Source organism: Microtus ochrogaster, chromosome 5 (genome assembly GCF_000317375.1).
Source record: "Microtus ochrogaster isolate Prairie Vole_2 chromosome 5, MicOch1.0, whole genome shotgun sequence".
Lineage (NCBI taxonomy): Eukaryota > Metazoa > Chordata > Mammalia > Rodentia > Cricetidae > Microtus > Microtus ochrogaster.
In genome coordinates, this window is record NC_022012.1 from 46,389,043 (window position 1) to 46,399,055 (window position 10,013).

At 46.6% G+C, this 10,013-nt stretch overlaps 1 protein-coding gene across 1 annotated transcript in view; it reads left to right on the plus strand.

Annotated features, from left to right (window-relative positions):
* Rdx (radixin) overlaps window positions 1-10,013 on the plus strand; it is a 63,477-nt gene that overhangs the window by 51,481 nt on the left and 1,983 nt on the right. Inside the window, exon 15 of the mRNA XM_026779096.1 lies at window positions 8,866-8,959. Coding sequence (XP_026634897.1) covers window positions 8,866-8,932 — 67 coding nt within the window. The 3' untranslated portion in view covers window positions 8,933-8,959. The remainder of the gene's footprint in view (window positions 1-8,865; window positions 8,960-10,013) is intronic.

Genomic DNA, 10,013 nt, shown 5'->3' on the forward strand with positions numbered 1-10,013 from the left:
CTGCCTCTGCCTCCTGAGTGCTGGGATTAAAGGCATGCACCACCACTGCTTGGCAAGATGGTTGGGTTTTTGTTTGTTTGGTTTTTTTTTTTTTTGAACAAAGTTTTAGAATTCTTATTTAAAACAGCTTTCAAATTTCTTGAACTTGTATTAGTCCTCCTGCTTCGGTGCTGTAATCCCAAGTGCTGGGGTTACAGGCCATTATGCCCTACTTAGGGAAGGTAGGCTTTGCTGAACACATTGCTAAAAAGAAAGGCCCGATGGAAGAATGCCATTTTCAGTGATTAGTCTGCAGATGGGAAAAAGTACATGGAAAGTGTGAGTCACTGCACTAACTATAGGAGGAGGAGTTTAAGGATGCTGTGCAAGCTGGGAGACAGTGTGCCAGGGTACACTGATTTGATTCAAGGACAACTTGTGGCTTTGATAATTCATGCTGCAATGTAACACATAACTAAAAAGTGCAGAGGTTAAAGAAAGCCTAGTGTTGCATTCTGTAGCTAGCCTGCAGGAATGCTGTGGCCCTATGGAGGAGAGGCATGCTCAGATGTAGTCTGTTCTCAGCTTTGCGGAGAGTAGCAATACTCTTTCTTCTGCTTGTACTCTAAGTGACCTGTTTGGGGATTTTCAGGACCTTGTTGGTGACCTTTTGTAGGAAGGTTTCTGGTGAACTAGAATTGAAGATCTTAGGTTCTAATTCCAAGTCTAACACTGTGTTGTATTGCAACTCTGATTTCTGAGTTTATAGGCTTGAATCAGATTGCCTGTGTCAGAGCATTTTTCTAGAATCAGATATGGATAACTTGGACTTCAGATATATTTTTAAAATCTACTGTCTAATGTTGGCTAATAGCCATGTACTTTTCAATTCTTGTAGTTGCAAAGCTCTTAGCTCAGTATGGTGCATGCCTTCAGAGAACCCCAATGATGTCATGACTAGAAGATGCCCAGCAAACAGGTTTCTAGGGACTAGGGAGCCAGCTTCTTAGGTCATTGCGAAGGGTCATAATCGTCAAGATGTGACCCAATGGTGATTATCTCAGCGCACACAGCTATAGTTATTTACTGTGTGCAGCATCTTTGGGCAGTCTATTCCGGAAATTTCTATAAGCACAAGAGATAAGTTATAACTTACATGCAACTATATCAAGGCACAGAAAGACTTGAAGTGCTGCAACTGCCCATTCATAAGAAAGCATGTAAGGCTGAGCTTCAGAAGGCAGCCCATGGCACGGGAAAGTCGTGAGGGGAAGTAGGGTGCATGTACAGTTTGGGTCCTGATGGAACCCGGGCCGGGAAAATGTTAAGAAGCCAAAGTGGGCTTAAGCCAGAACCTTGGAGAGCTCCAACAGTGCTTCCAAGCTGGGGACAATTGGGGAGGGAAGGGCACAGACCTTTCACAGTGGGCTGACTCCCCTGAAACTCCAGAGTGATCACACTGGCTTGGGATACAGTCACTGAAGATAGCATTAGATCACATGAAGTGTACAGTGTCTTCTGGAAGGTCTTTCTCACAAACCTCCATGTCAGCCGTTCTCAACCTATGGGTTGCGACCCTTGGGGGTTGAATGATCTTTTCACAGGGGCCGCGTATCAGATATTTACATTATGATTCATAACAGTAGTAAAATTACAATTATGTAGTATCAACAATAATTTATAGTTGGGGAATCAACACAACACGGGGAACTGTATTAAAGGGTTGCGGTAGTTGGAAGGTTGGGAACCACTGCCTCTTGTGATCCTGAAGCCTCAAAGAACAGAGATGCTCTTTGTAGCAGAGTCCTACCATCCCCAAGGGCCTAAAGCTACACTCCGGCATGAACTCCACTGGGCACTCCCGCCCGAGTCCACAGGATTCTCTCTAGTAAAGTGGCAAATAATTACCCTCTGGGGCAAATGTGTTCCGAGCGGCACTTAATTGAGTAGCTTCACACCATCTGGTGTGGTAACACTAATAACAAGGCCCTGGCGATTCACTGATGAGTTAAAACAGCGTAGTCAGAGGAGGAAGCAGGAGAGTCAAGATGAGCATCCAGTGGATAGAGACAGTCTCTTGCTCCCCCTGTTCCGAGGCCGAGTGACACTTTGGTGAATGTGGAGAGCTGGTCTCTAGGGCGGTTTGTACAGAGGCCTCAGAGAGTGTGACACTCCTCACTGTGACACTCCCCATTGCTGGAACCCAGGCATCCCTACTGTCAGCAGGGATTTGAGTTTGGGGCAGTGCTGAGTAGTCGAAGGGCTGTCTGGGGTCAGTAAAGTCAGCTGTGGCCTGTTTGTGGAAGGCCTCCACATAGGTCTTTTGTGGAACTCCTAAGGGTCTTTGATGGGGGAAAGGACGGCAGCTGAGAACCTTCCAGACACTGTCCTCGCTCTTGAGGACATCACAGTGACATACGTCCTTGTCCTGAGCTGACTTCTGTAGGAAAAGCTTTCAGCATGAGTAAGCGGCGCTAAAATACTGCACATTTCTATGCTAGGTCAGGTTTGTGAACTAGCCACTATTGAGCCGTCCTTGATCCATGAAAGCAATTCAATCTCCACTTGACCTATGAAAGCACAGGGCAGAGTCGGGAAAAAATTTGGGGGTGATTATCAGGGTTCAGAGGTCACAAGCATCCCCACGAAGAGGTGGTGTGTAAATTGCCACTTTAAGGAAGAGAAACCCCACTCCCTTGCCTTCACTTGAGTCAGGAGGGTGGGTGCGCTGTTCCTAGCCAGACTCTTGTCTGTCTGGGGCTCTCGTACTGTCTCTAAGGCACACATGGTTCCTCAGATACAGGAGCCCCAGCATGGCTGTACCTTTTGATCTTGCAATAAGTCAGAAAGGCTTCCAGACATAGCATTTGAGAGGCTAGGATTGAAGGGAGGGACGCCCTCGAGAAGTGAGGTCACACATAACTCAAGGCATGTTAATCATTTCAGGTAATCTAACCATGCCTGGAGAGGAATTCTAAATTCGCAGAACCGGGTGGGATTATTTCAACAAAATAATTAGTAGGTAGAAGGTAAAATATGATTTTGTTGAATTCTTTCCCCTTATTTCACAAGTTTTTGAAAAAGCTTATCAAGCCTAGCAAGATAGACCTGCCTGCCCGAAGGAGCCCAGTGGACCACAGTCTACTGTCTTAGCTGAAAGTGTTCCAGGAAGAGGGAACAGCACACAGAAGACCTTTAGGGCAGGAAGGGTGGACTGGCTTCAGGAAAAGAAGGAAAAGGTTATGCCTGATTCTGAACGAAGTCAGGCCAGTGCTATCTGAAGTTGGAAAGGGGCCAGGCCACATCTCCCCTAGTTCATGGGGTTTAGGCCGCATGTCCACTGAGCAGTTTGGCCCTGGAGACCACATTATTTCCAGAGGTAGGCCCGAATTGTTTCAGTAGAAGTTTGAGGGACAGAAGGTGAAGATGTACTGGGTGTTAGTCCTGTACTTAATGGGCTATGCACAGGGATACACCTGCCTGGAGGAAGGGACACCTCTCCCTAATCCACAGCACAACCTCAGGAAGGCTACAGTGGCCTTGAAGATGGTAAACTATCCTACTTAGTCGTGCAGTAGTGTGTCCAAAGACAACCATCATGGCAGTCTGTAGTTGGACTTAGGTTTGCGTTGAAGTGGGGACTATACATGTGCACATCTGTATCTATATACCTGTCGCGACCACTGTATACTAACGTGACAAGATATGCTTGAATGCTATTGTAGGCCTTCCTTGTCTGCACACCCCGAGTGAGTATGTCCATTAGTATAGAAACCAAGCTGAACTCATTAAACTCCCAGGTTAAATGTAGCAGGGTGGCAGGGACTGGAAAGTAAACCCATCAGGGAAGACTGGATTCCATTCAGCCGCTTCATCTTCAAGATGAGATGATCTTGGCTTCAATGCAAAAAGAAATAGGTGCTTGGCCCTTGCGGGGAAGAGAAACCATCGTTTTCTTGTCTGTTAAAGCTCCCCAAATCAGAAGAAACACATGCCCCTAAGAGGTGCCTTTAATCCAGCTGAAGACCTATAGGCCATTAGTGACTGTTGAGAGGGAGGATCAGTGTGCTCCCAGGAGGAGCTTACGGTAAGTTGGTTATCGTCGTAGATGATCAGCCCTAAACACACATGCACGGAAGTGACACTGACTGTACTCAGCCGATCATGTGTGTTCACAGATATGTACATATGTAGTATTAAAGAAGAGGTCATGAATGCTAGAGGAAGTGAACAGGATCCAGGAGAAGCTGGCAGGGGGAGGGCGTAGAAATGATGGCAATACAGCACTTTTGTATGAAATTCTTTATCAAGTTAAAAAGAAACTATAGAAAACAATTGTAGACGTAAAGAGCAGCAAGCGTGTGCTGAGTCAATGTTACTCAAAGGCATTGAGTAACGTGTTCCAGGACTCCTCGGGAACTGGGCCACTGAATGCAGGCTGGAGAAAATCAAGAGGTTGGGGCCAGAAGGGAAGAGATCAAGGGAGGAAGGCAGCCCAGTGGGCAGGGAGAAGTGAGGTCAATGATGACTTGAAGCAGGACTGTAGTTCCCTGTGGCTGTGGAGTGAAGGTCGGCGGGGAAGGGGAAAACAATGACTTCGCTCTCAGAATTCAGATTCAGTGTGATTATTTCAGTAAGTCAGTAGTTTCGACCTTATTAGGATATTTGAAAAGAAAAACTAGCACAATATTTTACAGATGTCCCGTGTCTGCAGACAAACACAGATCTAATTTATCTTTATGTTTCTATTAAACAATACATTTTTACTTGTGGAATTGAAATGAAAACAACTACATTTTTAAGAGAAAATCGCTAGAGATGTCTTTAGATTTATAGATATTAGCCATCAAATCAGAGCAAGGATTGGCAAATGGTCTTTGGTTTGAGACAAGTACTCACTGTATAGCTAGGGAGGTTGGCCTTGAACTCATGGCGCTCTTACCTGGCTTTCCTGAGTGCTGGGATTACAGGGGTGAGTGACTCTATCTGGGTCGGCAAATTATTTATATGCAGATCAGGTTTTTGCTTTCATGAACCAATCAGTCACACGTGTGACTCTCCCCCTAGCATGGGTGGTGTATAAAGGAGCAAGCCTGGGTTCCAGCGTGGCTTCATTTATATGTACATCCAGGTTTCCCGTGCTTTTCATTGCTAGGGAGACTTTAGATTTGTAAGCAACAGGGGGAAAAAAAAAAGCTTAAATCACCGTTAGAACCCCAGACTGGTAGGAAGACAGACAAGATAGATTTACTCAGTCCCCAAGGCTGTTTGCTGGATTTCAGAATCATAACCGGCAGATTGCACAAACCTCCTATCCCATACTTGGGAGGTGAAGGTTGGAAGTTGGAAGAGCGTGTTGTGTTTGAGGCTCGTCTGTTGTACGTAAGAAATCCCTGGCTGGCCAAGCTGCGCAGTGAGACCCTGCATCTGCAGACGACAGAGCCACGAATGGCCCGTGGTGTGGGGTTCTCAGCTGTCAGGAATTTGGATGTGGTCACAGTGGTTTACTTTGTTGTAGCAAAGGGCATGTCCTGCCCTTTGAAAACCTTTTAGCATCAACTTAATCCAACACGCCTTCAGAGTCCCCGGAAGGACACTGACCTTGCTGGCTGCTCTGACTCATCCACTGTACCTTCCTGCCGGATTCTGTTTCCAGCACGATCTGTTCTATTATGGAGGCTTTCCGCTGAGGTTTTTATTCGACTTAGTGAATTTTGTATTTCCAGCATTAAATCAGTTGGGCTTTCTTCAGTGATTCTCTTCATGTCTCCTATTTTCACATCTCAGATTGATGAGCTCATTTCTCTCTCTCTTTTTCCCCTCTTTCTTTTTCCTCTCTTGTATATTTATGTCTCGAGTAACTGAGTATCGTTAGAGTCATTCTTCTCAATTCTTCGTGTGGCGGTTCTTCCGGGTCACTCTTGCTAGGTGTCATTCTGATGGGATTAGGGACTTACGGGGAGGCAGGCTGTCTCGGATGTCCATATTTGCTCCCGTTCTACACATCTGGAGTAGTCTCTTGGCTCTCTCCCCTTTTGCTTCTTTCAGGGGAGGTGGTCTGCAGTGCCCAGGAGAGGGTTGAAAGGCCCAGCCCTGCCCTTGGGACTGGTGTGGGAAGTCCCGAGTGGCTTAGGCAGCCTGTGAGGGGGGGAAGTAGGGTCCCTTACTTGCTCAGTGCACGCTTGGTGGAGGAGGCCATGACCGGCACCGGTGGATGAGCCTGTGCAGAGGGTAGCAGGCCCTGTCCTTGCTGTGGGAGACTGTGTGGTCTGGGCTCCTCATGCAGGAAGGCTCCTCATGCAGGAAGGCTCCTCATGCAGGAAGGCTCCTCATGCAGGAAGGCTCCTCATGCTCTCCCTGCTGGTCGCCATTGCTGCTCCTTTCCCATCTCGCTGTGTTGCTCCAGGAAGCACCATGTCTGTCTCTGGTCAGTACCAGCCTGTCTTAATTTAAGTCATTCCCGATGGAGGTTACTTCTGCGGTTTCTCTATCCTGATGAGGTGTTCCTATATTGGACCCCAATTTTTTTGTATACATTTCAGAATTAGTTTAACTTTTATGATGAAAAAGTTTTCGATGGGAAATGTTTACATCTGTATCAGGCTATTAGAGCCCCCTGATAATGGTGATTTCATCTCCGTTTATTGGCATCTTCCATCACATGTTTAGGTAAAGCTGTTTAAACTGTTACAACAAGATCATGTGTCCTTTGCTAGGTTTATTAATAGTCTTATCTCACAATCTCTTAAGGGTTATGACTGAAAATATCCAGGGCTAGGGTAGAGAAATGAAATTAGTTTTTCTCTGCTGGCCTTAAGAGCATTGCGGAATCCCTAGTGTTTATTTTAATAATTTGCAGATTCTTTGGGACTTTCTAGGTTTCCTGTGGTGTTGACAGCCCTGATCCTCCCAGCGTTATAACTCTACTCTCCTGCTCATTGCAGCCCAGTGCAGAATGCCGGTGGCATCTCATTCCTCTCGGATCAGTGTGCCTAATATGATACCATTCGGTGACCCTTACCAGATTAATGGAAATTCCTTCGATAGGCTTGTTCATATTTTCCTAAGAGGTTTGTTTACAAAATACAAAAGAGGGTTTCAAACTTATTCCATGTAATTCCTTGTATGTTGAGATAACTGTGCTCAAGGATTTTTGATTAATCTTCCAAACTAGATGAACAGATGTTTATCGTTAAAGCAAATGTATGTGTTTAAAATAACTTGGTATAACGTATGTCCTAGCTATAGCCGGTGCTCCACAAGTCCTGAGCCACCTGCACTGTGACTGCCCTGCCCATCTGGTCAGTATGTACCACCCTCTCCTCCCCTTCAGAGGACGCTTTCTTCAAAGTAGTGTAAGCTCGTAGCGCCACCTGCTGGCAAGCTTGGGAATTTCTGCGCTCGCCCTGGGCTTCCTTTCTTGGCTCTTGTCTTGCCTTTCTCTTCTTCCCATCTTCCTTTCTCTAAACCTTAACAGCTAACATACACATTAAGCCATTCTCCTTCCTTTGCTTTCCTTCCCTCCTGGCTTCACCGGTCTAAACCTCCTTCAACAGTGGTTAATGATACCAACCAAAGGGAACAACAGTACAAACAACCGTACATTTGAAAGACTGGTCAGTACCACGGGGTGCTAGCTCCGCTCAGCTACCCATTAACATCCTCCAGATACTTCAGTTCTCCTTAAAATGTCCTCAAGTTTCAATTTTTAATAACTTTTAGTTAATTCTGCCCAGTTTAACAAGTTCTTCAATCAAAATTATTAAACTTTTAGTAACTCTCATTATTTCTATCATTTTATTAACAGATTTAACAAATTTATAGCTTCTTCTGTATTTTACTATAAGGTTTTTTATTATGGGTTCAACAACCCCGCTGCAGAGCGACCATCCACTGCAGTTTATAGAGAGACAGCCCCCCACAGGTGCCTTTTGGTACTGCAGTTTATAGAGAGAAGCCCCCACAGGGGACTTTTGGTACTGTAGTTTATAGGGAGACAGCCCCCCCCCCCCCTTTTAGTACACAGCTCACTTAGGAGACAGAGACTTCCGTATCTAATTGCTTAGCTTCCTAGTGCCGAAAATACCACGAGCTACTTTGGGGCTGATGAGAAGACACGGCCAGTGCAGTGGCGTCTTTTTGGGTTAGGCTTCACCTTGCTTTTGGTCTGTACCTGAGAGCGACAGTTGAGTGTAATATGGAAGACACCGTGTCCCAGACTGATCTCTAGCTAAGGAGAGGGCTGCTGTGGGGACAGAGCAGCGAGAATTCTCCATTTCAAAGCAGGCACCACAAAACCTAGGCCTGCTAGGCTGCTTGTTACCTAGGGACACAGCAGAGACTGCAGAATTATATAGAACATCCAGGCTGGGGCATAACTCTGTTGTTACTGGCTTCCAGGAAGCCTGGGCTCCATCCCCAGCACCACATGAGACCAGGTGGTGGTGTGCATCTTCCCTAGATCTTAAGAGTCAGAGGCAGGAAGACTCAAGGTCCTCCTTAGTTACCCAGTAAGCCACGAATACCCACTGGTGAAGTTCTGACGTGTATGGCTGGAGAACCGTGGTTACTGTGAGACTAATCAGTCTGTGGAGAGCTCCTCAGTTTTTAAGAGAACTCTCTGGCATCCGCCTCCAAGAGATCCCAAGGTATTCTTCTCTCCACAGTCAACTAACTAGTAGAGTTTGAAAGGTGAACTTTAAGAATCGTTAGAAAGGAGTTCAGGCTAACAGTTGAGTGCCCCGGTCGGCCCTCGGTCAGCGCAGGCTAAGAGAGATTTTCCTGGCTTCTAAACTGCTGAGCATGCTGTCTGAGCCCCCTCCCCCTGCCACCTCCTGCATTCCTCCACATTCGTGGTTTCTAACCTCTTGATGTCTCTTCCAAAAGGTGGGGACCAAAACTGTATGCCCTGTTCCAGATGCGCTCGTGCCAAAGCAGCATAAAGCATATGTAACAGGATGAAGGCCTTCCTGCTCATGAGGTAAGCACAGCTGGCAGCAGCTGCTGGGGTGAGCCTATACTCCCGGAGGCCCTGCTCAGATCCTGGGGGACCCTCCTATGCCTGCTCACCTGCTGGCCAGGACCTTTTCCAGTTCAGGTGAAGATGCTGAGCCAGGGTGTACTGCGGTACCCCATCCTGCCCACGTCTTCTAGGCTCTTCCCCAGTCAAGGACACTGCCCTCCACTGTAATCGCTTTGCTCAAGTTTATGAAAATGCATTTTTTTTTATCGGTGACCGTGGTCAACTGACCATATTGTAAGTGCTGCTTTAGGTAGGACATTCTCTTGCATTTGTGGAGACTCCGTTGGTGAGCGAGAGAGGACTGTTGGAGTCTACTGCCATTGGATGTACTGGGGTATCAAAGGTCTCAGCTGGAAGTAACAATGAAGTGTTGTGCACACATGTTGAGTCAGAAGATCAAGGATCTGGTTCCTCAGCCTTATTAATAAAGCATTGTGCACCTCCCTCGGTCTGACTATATTTAAAGATTATTTTATCATGATGACAGATGGTTAGAAAATTAATGTCTTTGGCCAAGACTAGATGAAACCATAGCACTGCGGTTCATCTTAGAGACTGTAACGGATCCAGGGTGAGGTCCCCCAAACCTTTGAGAGTTTCCCAAGCTTTTGCCTGTTTAGTGGCAGTGGTGCCGTGAGGCTTGAGAAGCGACACAGGCTGAGTCCCAGTGACCTGTCATTTAAACGTCTTTCCATGGAAGGGAGCAGATGCGTGTGCTCACACAAGGTGAGGCAGTTTAAAACGCCTGTAGCCTTGGATTTGAGGTTCTCTGAAGTGAGGTGGAGGTCACGCCAGACTGTCTTGACGCCACTGAAACTCTCACAGTTCGAAAGTGAATTTGAAGGCTGCCGTGTGCCCATCTGTGTCTGCTTACACTCATGTTGAAAAGGATATGGCCAACTATAAATCCATAGAATTCGACAAGCCAGGCGATGGTGGCGCACGCCTTTAATCCCAGCACTTGGGAGGCAGAGGCAGGCAGATCTCTGTGAGTTCGAGACCAGCCTGGTCT